Source organism: Parus major, chromosome 2, assembly GCF_001522545.3.
Source record: "Parus major isolate Abel chromosome 2, Parus_major1.1, whole genome shotgun sequence".
NCBI lineage: Eukaryota > Metazoa > Chordata > Aves > Passeriformes > Paridae > Parus > Parus major.
The window spans coordinates 12,895,766-12,908,121 of record NC_031769.1 but is presented as its reverse complement, the minus strand read 5'-3'; the positions used below and the strand labels follow the sequence as shown (position 1 = coordinate 12,908,121).

At 37.2% G+C, this 12,356-nt stretch overlaps 1 protein-coding gene across 10 annotated transcripts in view; it reads left to right on the top strand.

Moving 5' to 3' along the window:
- The window catches only part of CREM (cAMP responsive element modulator), a 35,842-nt gene that overhangs the window by 9,760 nt on the left and 13,726 nt on the right, over nt 1–12,356 (top strand). For 5 of the 10 annotated variants that reach the window (XM_015617923.3, XM_015617924.3, XM_033520495.1 and 2 more), the window contains 3 exons: nt 3,243–3,389; nt 8,257–8,348; nt 8,496–8,641. The exons of 1 other annotated variant lie outside the window; for it this stretch is intronic. In XM_015617923.3, coding sequence (XP_015473409.1) covers nt 3,243–3,389; nt 8,257–8,348; nt 8,496–8,641 — 385 coding nt within the window. The remainder of the gene's footprint in view (nt 1–3,242; nt 3,390–8,256; nt 8,349–8,495; nt 8,642–12,356) is intronic. 4 more of the 10 variants (XM_015617929.3, XM_015617928.3, XM_033520499.1 and 1 more) reach the window with 2 other exon arrangements.

Here is a 12,356-nt window from a genome sequence, read left to right as displayed (position 1 = left end):
AGCAAGGCTCTAAAACCAACCTGCCAAATGCAAATGTTGGCCATTTTGCAAAATTGATGCTAGAGAATTATAAATGTGCAGCTATGTCACCATTTTGTGCTTTCTTGGAGCGCATGGTGGCACCAAAATGTCTGGACTCAGCCTAACCTTATTTTCCTTAAAAGTAGGTGCTTCTGTTTTGGCAGTAGCTTTGGAACTGATTGAAACATCTGTCTCCAGCTTTTCCTCATAGAGGCTACTCAGTGCCCAAGCGTGGCAGGTCCTTTGTTCTTTTGTTAGGTGAATCCAGTGTGGATTTGCCTTGACTTTTCTAGAATTACTTTTCACTTTACTTTTAGAGTCCTCGTAGTATTTAGAGTCTACAGCTGGGGCAGAAATCAGATGGGCCTGTGTCCTGTGTTCTTCATTTGAAGGTGTGAGGGGTTGAATGTGAAGGTAATAGTACTTATCCTATCCTTAGGGAAAGGATATCTGACATTCACAGGGTCCCCAGGATAACTGTTCAGATAGACCATGTATCTTGAAGTTAGATAAATGATGGGCAGCCTCTTTCTCTGCATGGGTGTGTGCCTCATTAGGAAGGTAGTACCTGATCATTCTTGCTGGCTACTCTTCTCTCCCCACATAGAAGAGGGAGCACTTACATTTCCAAATATCTGAAATATGGGACCATACTGCTATTATGGGTTGATATTTGTTGAAGCTGTTGGACATGACGGTTGCATGCCTAGGAGCATTGAACCCATAGAACGTGTTAAGCTTCCCTTCAGCCTCTGTGTTCCTGAGTTGCTTTTGTGGTTTGTTTTCAGTTGCTGTGCCAGACAGTCCTTGAAGTAATGATGTTAAAGGTAGCATTGCTCATCACTGATGTCAGAAAGAAATTTCTTTGCCAAGTCTGTTTCAGTCAGGATTTATGCATGATAGCGTGAAAATGTTCTCGTATTTCCGTTGACACAGGAATATTCAGCTTGAAAACTGTAAAGAGAAATATGAATCAAAATTGTAATAATAATTTCCAATATCTATAAAACTGATGCAGAATATGAACCTTGAAAATTATATAATACTACCATCTCCTCTTCCCTTAGCCCCCTTCATTTATTTTTATACCTGAATTAATGGTAATATAAAAATTTCTTGCCAAATTGTAAACTTTAGTCCAAAGGAGTATTAGTTGAGTGAGGTTTTCTTTTCTCTTTTTTTTGAATCTTTTTTTTTTTTTTTTTTTTTTTCCCCTGTGGGATTGTACTGAATAGCAAGCTTTAAAATGAATGTAGCTTCTTAATCTCAAGTACTGGATTATTTCCTGATTATGTGTGACTGACCCATTGTGTACCAACAACAAACTTTTAAACTGTTCACCTTTTACTGTTTCATGGCTGTTTTACTCAGTTAATTTCTGACTCACAGAGTACTGTACCAAATTGCAATTCTCACAAAAAGAGCAGTAAATGGAAAGATTTGGTGAAATTGCTTTTTATAACGTTTTGAAAAGTTAGCATGCTTTGTAAACACTTTGTCTGCTCTGTGATGGTTCCTTGAAGCTTTGGTTTAGGATGTAAGCTTTGCCACATAGTAAATTATACTCTTCAGATATTTGCGACTAATCTCATAAAATCTCAAATCTCTAATTTGAGATTTTAGAGCTTAATATCAAATATCTATTTCTGACAAATTTCTCATAGTATTAGTATTTGTTGAATAGGTTGGGAAGAAGGTTTGTATGTCCTATTTCCCTGTTACCATTTCATACCATTTAAGGAATGATTTAAGAAACTCAATTCAGGGTTAAAAATGCCCTCAGTTGTTCTGTTTTTTGGAACGGTTCAGTTTCCTATAACATTAAATAGTTGTATAGTGAATGTTGACAAGATCTTGTCTTTGTTTCCTAGAAACATTTTTTCTTTGAGGTAATTTGAACCAATATCAGAACTTTTTGGTAGCAGTGCAACTTAATAGTAGTTAAAATTTTTCACTTGCTTCAAGGAATTATTTTCTAGGCAAGCAGTATCTTATGGATCAGGAATGAAAACTACTTTTATATTTGGATTAAAAAAGACCACTTCAGTGTAAATACATAAAAATTACAAAAGTTTCTTTAACTGTTCATTTTTTTTTCTTTTTGAATATTCAGCATTCTTCTTGTTTTTCTTCTTACTCTCATCTTATTTTACATTTACTGCTCTTACCAGATACCTTTGGAGCTGAGAACAAAGCTAAGAAGGGAATAATGATAGAATTTTATATTTGAGTCCAAGTTCATTGTTAAATGTGCAGAATATAGAAATAAGGCTTTTGAATGCAGTATTTGTTTTTATGATATGGTTTATATTTGTCATTCCTTTTCTGAGTTTAGAGATGTTTCATCACACAAGTTGAGATCAATTGTAGTGTTTTCCATTTGCATCGCTACTTGTTTCTGCTAATAGATTTAACAGTAATAGCAGAAATATTGAACCATTTCTTAGCCCATAGGTGTTAAGCTGTTTCTCAATGCATTTGTCCTCAGCACTGAGGGTTGAGAGCCACAGGCTGGGGAAAGCTGTTCTATGGCTGTGCTAGGCTCAAGGAAGATTCAGCTATTCTTTATTTTTGTTGTTGTTTTGAAGCACTGACATATTCCAGCTCTCTTTTTCTTGATATATATAATTATATACAAACTAAATCAATTTACAAAACCTTGTATGGCTGTATTTAACAGGGTGATTTTTTGCTATCTGAAGAATAGCTGTCTTGAGACATCTATCTGAAAAGCATAACTTCTTACCTATTCAGCAAAGCAAAAACTAAAGCAGTTCTAGGGTTTTTTTTCCTAAGAACATTCTGCCCTTTATGTTGTTGCAGACATTCCACACCAGTGAATATGCATGAATTTTGTTATGGTTCTGGAGGTTCTTCCTAACCTTCGTGCTAGCAACTGCAGATTTGGTGTGTGATGGCCGAGGGTTGGGGTTTTTTTTTGATTGAAAAGAAAATACAAAGTCTCTGGAGGAAAAAACTAATAATTGTAGTTTGTTTTTTAGGGTTTTTAGGGTACAGTTTTGAAATTTACAGACCATTTGGAGAGTTACATGCCAAACTTCTACTAGTAAAACTAATTTATTTTTGTGTGTGATAATTATATACATCTAAGCTATTTTAGATGTGGCAACAAAATCAGTTTATTTTAGTTATCACTTGTAAAAGCATTTGCTGAAGTCTTAAGGCGTCTTATTTAAACATGATGATTGTAATTTTTGCAGGTTTCTGTAGCTGCTTCCAGTGCTGGAAGAGGATCTCCAGCTGTAACTCTAGTGCAGTTGCCTTCTGGTCAAACTGTTCATGTCCAGGGTGTTATTCAAGCCACACAGCCCTCAGTCATTCAGTCACCACACATGCAAGCTATTCAGGTTAGCTTTTTTATTGTTACATTTTCATGAATATTTGGTACCTCATAATCCAACCGATTGTCAGTTTCTCTCCATTACAACCAGTGCTGCAAGATTTACTCAGATGGTACAGGAAACAGCAGGGGGAAAGGTGGCAAACATCCAACCAGCAGCAGCACTACAAGCATTGTGAAGCAATTCCTTAATGCTTCCTGTTTATCTTACAAGAAATTGTCTTGGAACTTGAGTCTGAACTTACGCAATAGCAAATTTGTGTCATAACATGGCCTTACTTCAGTGTATCCTGCAGTTTTTGTATTTCGTTAAATTCTATGAACGTAATTTCTAATATTTCTAATGAGACTATGAACTCATAAATTTTCACATATCTCCTATTGTATTGTTGGAGAGGGTCTAGATGTAGTAGAAGTAAGCATATTATATCAAGTGGTTCCTTGTTTTTAAGCCCTATCAGACTCTGTTAGAGCATCTGTTATTGCTTTTTGTGGTTGTAGGTACCAAAAATACTGGCAGCCTCAAAACAAACATTTATGTGGCAAATGTTCACATGTTTGAACTTGATGGAACTAGAAAACAGGAATTGGTGCAAAATGTGTAAGACTCTTCAGAGTTTTTAAAAAGTAGAAAAGACAAGAGAGAATGAATTTGTAGTGTCTTGAAAATTCCTAGGCCTCTCATTGGTGTTTATTTTCTTGTAGCAAGGGGGCCTCTGCTGTAGTTTTATTAAAATCTGTTTGGGAAATGTCAACTGAATTGATTTTTGCTGATACAATTGATGTTTCTGGTAAGAGAGGTGATATGCCTCTCCCTGTTATGAGGGAAGGGGTTTACCTGTGGCCATTGCAACATGTTAAGGAAAAGCCATGCATTGTCAGTCAGGAGAAGCCTTTCATGTTAGAGGCTTCTAGTAACTTTCTAGTATAATAGATAAAAAGACATATATATGATTTATATCTGAGAAAAAGAATAAAACCATGATCAGATAGTGAAAATTTAATTGTTGAGCAGCATCACGTAGATGATGACACCTCAGGGTTTTGAAATCCTAGATCACCATTGGAAGAAGTGCAGTAGATGTCAGTACTTGATCAAACTTGGAGTCAGAACAGAATATTCAAAGTAAATACCCTTTTTCATTGGAATTCTTTCTAACTGTAAATTTCCTGAGTAACCTTTATTCAATAGGCACATTAGTAATTCTGTTTCTGTCACTGCTTTTCTTTAAGTCAGTGTAGTCAGGGCATGCATGCAAAGATAGAGGACTTTTTTCAAAGCTCAGAGGGAGAAGTTTCTCAGGAATCTATTGCCAGCTGCTGCTGTGTCATCTTAGGAGAGTGGAAGTCAACTGTTTGTTGTATTGAGTGAACTCTGGCTGTCCGCCCTTTCCCAAAGGAGTAGAAACAGGAAAGTTTTGTCCCAATTAATACTGACTAGTTAGTTCCAGGATTTTGCTTTGGTTTCATCTGGATAGGAAAGGGATTGAAGATGCTATAGTAGACTCCATTACACAGGGTGTTCAGCCCTTCTGTGATCCATTTCAGTACACTATCCTTCCATCTGTCATTTCCTCCAGATCATTTGGCTTCAACTTGCTGCCTTCCCTCTGCCAGACAGTGGGGAACTTGGGGAATTAAATCAGTTTAAAAAAGAAATAAAAAAGTATGCTGGAGGTTGGTGTTGAACCTTGCATGACCTCTCCCTCACACATCTGCCATTTTCAACTGGAAGGTGCTCAGAAGTTTTTCTCATAATGCTGTTGCTTTTTAGATGAAAAAATACATTTATAGCATTCCTTATTGCTTTGTTAAATGTTGTTTTATTGTAGGAAGATATAAATTTGACTTATTGCTTGCTCCCCCCCTGTAGTGTATCAGGTCTTGGAAAGTCTTAATATGAAGTTGTGTTTGAAGTTAAATTTGTTCAAATGCAGATGAAGTTGAAACAGGTAAAGTTGAAATCTGATTGAAGTCCATGAAAAAATGGTTTGCTTGTTAACATTATGGACATGGTTGTTTACCAGTAGAGTGATCTGAAGTCTTCATTTCTCTCTTTGTCGTGATGAAAATTAAAGCTTTTGAAATTTCTTGCAGAGAATGTCCTCTTCCATATTGTGGTGGTTTGACACCACACTGCCAAATGCCAGGCACCCACCAAAGCTGTTCACTCACCCTTCCCAGCTACAGCTGGGCAGTGGAGAGAAGGTTTAACAAAGGGTTCGTGAGTTGAGATACGGACTGTGAGAAAACACTCCAAGGGCAAAAGAGGCTCAACTTGAAGCTATAAAGTGAATTTATTACTAACAAAATCAGAGCAGGATAATGAGAAGTAAAATAAGCCCTTAAAAACACCTTTTTTTCCCCAGCCTCTCCCTCCTTCCCACTGACAGTGCAGGGAGACAAAGTGTGGGGGTTTTGGTCAGTTCATCACCCAGGGTTTTCCCCAGCTGCGTGGGGACAGAAGCTGTTCCTCAGTGAGACTGAGCAGTCCCTCCCACAGGAGACAGTTCTCCATTAACTTCTTCAGCATGGCTACAATCTCTTGAGCAGCAATCCTCCCAAAACTACTGCAGTGTGAGTCACTCCCATGGGCAAAACATGCTCCCAAAACTGCTGTGGCATGGATTATTCTTCTACGGGGTGCAATCCTCCAAGGACAGGCTGTTCCAACTTGGAACCAATACCTGTCTCTCTCTGGGTCTCCCGCTGGACTACTGCTTCCTGCAGGCATCCATCCACTCTGGCTTGAGCACGTCCCCCACGGGCTGTGGGTGGATCTCTGCATCCATCGTGGATCCCTGGGCTGCAGGGGCACAGCTGCTTCACCATGGTCCTCATCATGGCCAGCAGAGGAATCTCGGCTCCAGCGCATGGAGCATTTCCTCCTTCTCCACTGACCTCGGTGTCTCTGTGTTGTTTCCATAATATGTTTTCACCTCCTACGCTTTCCTGGCTTGAATTGAAACTGTGCCCCCAACCTTTGTTTTTGATTTTTTCCTGGGTATGTTAACACAGAAGCATTACAACCATCTCTAATTGGCCCAGGCTTGGCCAGTGGCACATCCATCTGCAGAGCCATCATAGATTGGCTCTAATGGATATCATGGGAGCTTCTAGCAGTTTCTTAGAGAAGTCACCTTTGTGGCCCCTCTGCTACTAAAAACCAGGCTGTACAAAACCAATACAGACATTAAAGTGCTTGTGATTTCCTTACCTTTTTGCTAAAGTATCACTGTTCCAAACTTCTTCAGCCGTCTCCACGAACTAGGTCGTCTGTTGGTAGCTGTTAGGAGAATATGACTATTTAAAGACAACTGAGGTCTTGTTTTTGAGCTATTTATTCTGGGACAAATAGATAATTTATTAACCTCCATGCCCTGTCAGAATGAAAATTTTGTTTTGAGTTAGGATGTCCAGGCTCTTTCTTGGCTGTGCAATATTATCTTATTTTAGAAGGACTATGCCAGAGCTTGAAGGTCAATCTATAAGTAGATTGCTGAAGGCATATTGAGAGGGAAATGTCCTTCAGGATTTCTCTCTGCTGCTCAGCATTGATCTGTCCTGCAAAAGGAGGAATACAAACTTCTTAAAGCACCTGTATCTCTGCAGTCAGTTCTGATGTCTGGTTTGGAGTTATCCATCTGTACACATGCAGAAGTAACTCTTATCCCCTAGGTGTCAGACACAGAGTTCTAACGTTTGTTGCATATTACCCAGCAAAATGAGGCTACATTAAATATTTTTACACAGAAGTGTAATGTAATAAAATTAATAAGTGAAGAAACAATTTTGTTCTGCAATAAGCAGCAGTTCCTTCAAGGTGTAGTTCTACAGGTTTGAGTTGTGTTGACCCAGGCCTATAAATTTCCAGAACCTTCCAGACAGTCATTTTCTATTGAGGACAGCAGGTTTTATTTCTAGTACCAAACACTGAGGTCTGGCAGATGGATTGATTCTAGAATTCTTCCTTGTATTTCCTGAGCTTCCACTGAGGCTGGTTCAAACACCTGAAGTCTTCCGGTCTCTCATATGATGTTTGTTCAGTGTTAGTTTAACAAAGTGCTTAATCTGAAACTGCAGTCTGGTCTATCGTCATGTGAAAATGTTTTCACATTGTTTAAATTTGAAAATCCCAATACAGCAAAAGTTCTGAGTGGTTAAAAGAATCCAAGAAAATAATGCCTTTTCCTTGTTCAATAAGGACTTTCAGTTCTGTGTAGTAAGATAGGTGCTGGTCAAAAGTGTGATTCAGCTCTAGGCCTTAATGTTGTCTGGGGTAATTTTAAGAGAAGAAGAATATATGAAAATACTACAAGTCTGAGAAGATGATGTGCTGTGGACTTCTCAGGCATTTCCAAAAATCATACAACATCACTAAGCAATGTCTTTGTATTTATGAATGTGTTAGTAAGTCTAAGAAATGTGTATATTTAAATAAAGTTATTTTTTTAAATAGCTTTGGTGTGGTGTGAAGAAACTGTTATATTCTGTACTATTACTTAAGGCATATTAGCACAGTATTCTGTATTTTAGATGTTTGAGATCACTTTTAAGAGCTAATTAAATTGTATATTTCTATATTTAAAGAAATCCATTTCTATTTGTTTTTCAAAATATCATTCACAAAAAAAGTAACCTGGATTATATTGACTTTTCATTTTTCAAATGGTAGATGTTTTCTGAGTGGCTATGTCTGGTAATCTCAGAATTTGCCATTTGTATTGGAAAAAGTAGTCCAAAATCACATGATTAGTGATAAATAAGTCAACAAACTTCCCATATGTAAACATGGAAGGAATTTTTAAAAATATTTTACTCTGCTGCTTTTTTTTTTAATGGAGTTATGAATTTCAGGAACTTTGCCATTACAGGTAGCATCGATTGCAGATGAAGCTGCACATTCAGAAGTGATAATTGATTCTCAAAAACGTAGGGAAATACTTTCAAGAAGGCCTTCATACCGGTAAGGACTTTTAATCCTTAGCTGTATAAATAAGATGTAAAGGCAGCTTATTTATTACAGCAGAACTGTCTGATAAAAGTAATTTATTTCATTTTCTTATGGGTATAGATTTTTAAGTACATAAAATTACTTACATTCTTTTTTTAGAAAAATTTTGAATGAGCTCTCTTCAGATGCTCCTGCAGTATCGAAGATTGAAGAAGAAGAGAAGTCAGAAGATGAAGGAACTCCTTCTGGTATTTCTGCAATGGCCATGCCAACCAGCCTGTATCATACTAACACAGGGCAATACCGTATGTTTGAAAAGTACTTTGTGATAATGCAGAATATACATAGCACAGTTTTGTTTCTAGGAGTTATATAATGCAGTAGGGTTGTTTGATTTTGATGAAGAAGAATAAGAGATTCTGTATTTCTAAGTAATTACTATTAATTTTTTCTAACATGGGGATTATAGACTTGTAGTCTCTTTCTTGTTGTATTTGTTGGCTTCTATATTTAGTCTTTCTAGAGCTTCTATGCATTAAAATGTGGAGGTGAGGCTCAGCTGAAATGAAAAATGTTGACACTTTTATGTAAATGGTTTATAATACAAATCATTGCAGTTTCAAATTCTTGTGATTTGCTATGTATTAGTGGTATTAATTATATGAAATGGCAAGTAGAGTATTTTGAAATACTTTTGAAAACTTAAGTTCCAATTTTCTTTCTTAAAAGGACTGTGTCTTTTTGTCACTAGTTTTTAAGTTTCCAACATTTGATACCTCATCCAAATGCAAGTTAAAAGTTACATTCACAGTTCTGTTCTACAGATTTGCTTTTGGATATTTTTATTCCTGCATTTATAGTAGAAGTGTTGCGTAACTTGCATTCTGTGTCTTCTTTGGACATAATCAAATAATCAGTTATCAGTTTGGATAACTTTTTAATAGCAACTCTTTTTAAAATGATGTATTTTATAAAGCTTCACTCCTACAGTTCGAAGGGGTTTTTAATGTCTTTTCATAAGCAGACACACTAAAGTGCAGGTGTTTTTCCTTTGATATAATGACAGGAAGATTACATAAGAAATGTTGTGGAGTTTTTTTCCTGAAATGAGAAAGCAGAGGAAGTTTATTAAAATACTGCAGTGGCAAATAAAAGAGGATAGAATGGCTCTAGTTGTGTTCTATTCACCCTTAGAAATCTTCAGTTATTTTTAATTTATGCAACTAAACTAATTATTAATGGTAAGAAGACAGAATTTGCCCCTGGTATTTATCCTTTCAGCATAGAAAGTAATTTTGCTTGTGCCCCTAGGCTGCTTTTCTTACCCTTTCTGTAAGCTATAGACATAAATAAATGTTTGCTGTGTGATGTCCAGCATCTGAGGTGTTCTTTTCTGTGGAAAAGAATATGGTCATCCTAAATTACAGCTGTCCAGTACAGAGTCTGGCATGTGTTCATGTATTCTTGTATTCTAAGAAAAAAATACATGTTTTTCTTCAATTTTTGAATTTTTTTTAAATTTTGCTTAGGTTTAATTAAGAATATATATGCTTGCCATTTCAAGGTTTTAAGTGTTAGAATGCCTGTGTATTACCTAGTGAGTCTGTAAACCTGTAGGATTTCTAAGAAATTTTAGAGCTTAGGTTTAATCGTAGCTTCCTCTGGGAAGCCAGAGATGTACTTTGACTGCAGTGTCTTGCAGGATAATTCTTAGGGGAATATATTTTCATTTGAAACACCTATAAACAATCATGACAGGGAAGTGTTTAAGTGAATAAAAAAATTAAGGGGTTTTGCTTTCTTATTCAATCAGACATTTACTTCTGAAAACCAAGGAACAGAGAATATCATTGACAATATGAGAACAGTCCACAAAAAATTAATTAAATCTCATGTGTCTTAATTTAATCTTGGCTATAAGCCAAGCTTGGAAGATTTCTGTTCTTTGCTGCTTTTTCTTTAAGTTATAGTTGTAGCCTAAAATGTGTGCTGTATAATTAACGTTCTCATCATAATGGGGCATTGCTTCAAAACGCAATGTCAGCCTTCAGGGACTCTGTTGGTTTTGGCTCAAAAACTTTGTCTTGAGAGCTTTTTCTTCTTGGAAGTAGTTTTTCTTGCTGAATTTATTAGTTGATTAATTTGATTTTTTTTTAAGTTCATTTTCATAAGTTAAAATATTTTTTGCCTCAGCAAAATCTGCGTATTTTAATTCTGGTTAGGCCAGATGGCAGCAAGGATGGTAATTTCCTTGTAATAGAGGGGGTCTTAATTCAGAACTTACTGAAGAGAGCTTGGCTGTTGACCCCTAGTCTTTACATGTATGAAGCACAGTTCTGAAGCATTTCTGAGCCATCCTGTTGGTTGCCTGTGATCCTCAGGAACTGCTGTTAGCTAAAACCAGGAGCACTGGGTGAGCAATGTAGCTACTCCAGTGTTGCTTTGAGACTGTGTATGATGCGGAGGGTCACTCCTTGTACCTCCTTCATCTTTACGCCTCCTGTCAGTTGCTCTGTGCTTCTGCCTGTGCCTGAGGACCCTTCTCTCCCTGGCCAGAATGGGCTGCCCAGGTTCTCCTGTGACCACACCCAGTAGTTTATGCATTAACCTTGTCCAGTGTTCATGGAAGAACTGGCCTTGTGGTATCACTGTGGCCATCTGTACTATGCCCTGGTTTAAAAGAAGTGTTTGTTACTACATTTGCTGGTTCCTTTTTTTCTTTACTTTTCTCTCTCTTTCCTGCAAAGGAAAGGCAGTTTAGTTGAGAAGATTATTTTGACTGTGTGTCTGGATGTCTGGGATGACTCTTTATGGAAGAACTTGATAAGTAAATTTTTCTGGAAAACAAATGTATTTTTGTCTATTAGCAGCATTGATGGCTGTTCTCTACTTTCTTTTCACCAGCCAAAATGGTATGTTGCCATGGTTTCCAAATATCTTTTTCCTTGGAACTTCTTGGCTTATGGAAGCAGACAGACTGACATGACCAGATAAAATGTCTTTGCCAGCTACCTCCATCAACATATGTGTGATTTTTCTGTCAGGGAAATGGGTAGTTTTGCACAAGGTGCTGTCTTGTGTAGGAGCCTTGTATTCTCATCTGACTACACACCTACTCTGTTGGCTGTAGTTCTGTCATGTTGGTTTAATTTAATACTGAACAAAATTATTAGTTCCTCACCTGTGTTAGTGGTCTAATGTGCAAGAGTTGTTCATTCAGTTGGAGTGTGTGAATCAGCTTTCCCATCCCTCTGCTTCCTTGTGCATATCATGATGATCTGCATGAAAAAAATGCAGGGGGAATGAAAATTATTAGATCTTTCACTATTTTTTGGGTTAATTGCTGTCTTAGAACAGACTTTTAACAATTGGAGAATTAAGAAATCTTTTGGGATAGACTAACTTTAGTTCCATATCCAGTTTTGGAAGGGAAAAAGACCTGGTTTTGGTTTTTTTTTTCTGGATTAGAGCTGATGATCATACTCAGAGAGTGGTATTAGTACTGTCTTCTAGCTGGAAGAGAAGATGCCACTTGCATCCATCCACTTACATGACATTCAGCTACAGGGACTGTCCAGGAAAGTCCTGTATTCATCATAAAAGACCCAGATTTCAGCAGAGCTCCAGCACAACAAAGTGTGTGCAGTGCTTAAGATCAGGACGGTGAATCAGGGGATGGGCAGAGAATTGTTCTGGGAATATGGCAGGAATCACTCCTGTAAGGGAAGCAGTTACTGGAGTTAATTCACTTTTGTTTATAAAGCACTGGATTGGAATCTGAATGAATAATTGCAGGGCAGCTGTGACATAATTGTTTACCCAGGTTCACTGTGGAGCCAAGAGCTTTTTATCAGTTTGTGCTGATATTTTACTTCTTAGGAAGCCAAACTGACTGGGGTTTATGTGGTGTGGTTCTGTGATGTTGTAGATCTACCATTCCTGGTGCTAACTCTGAGAGGCAGAATTTGGCTCTTTGTAGCTTCTCTGGGAGGTAGAGTTGACAAACCTTGTTACTCTTGT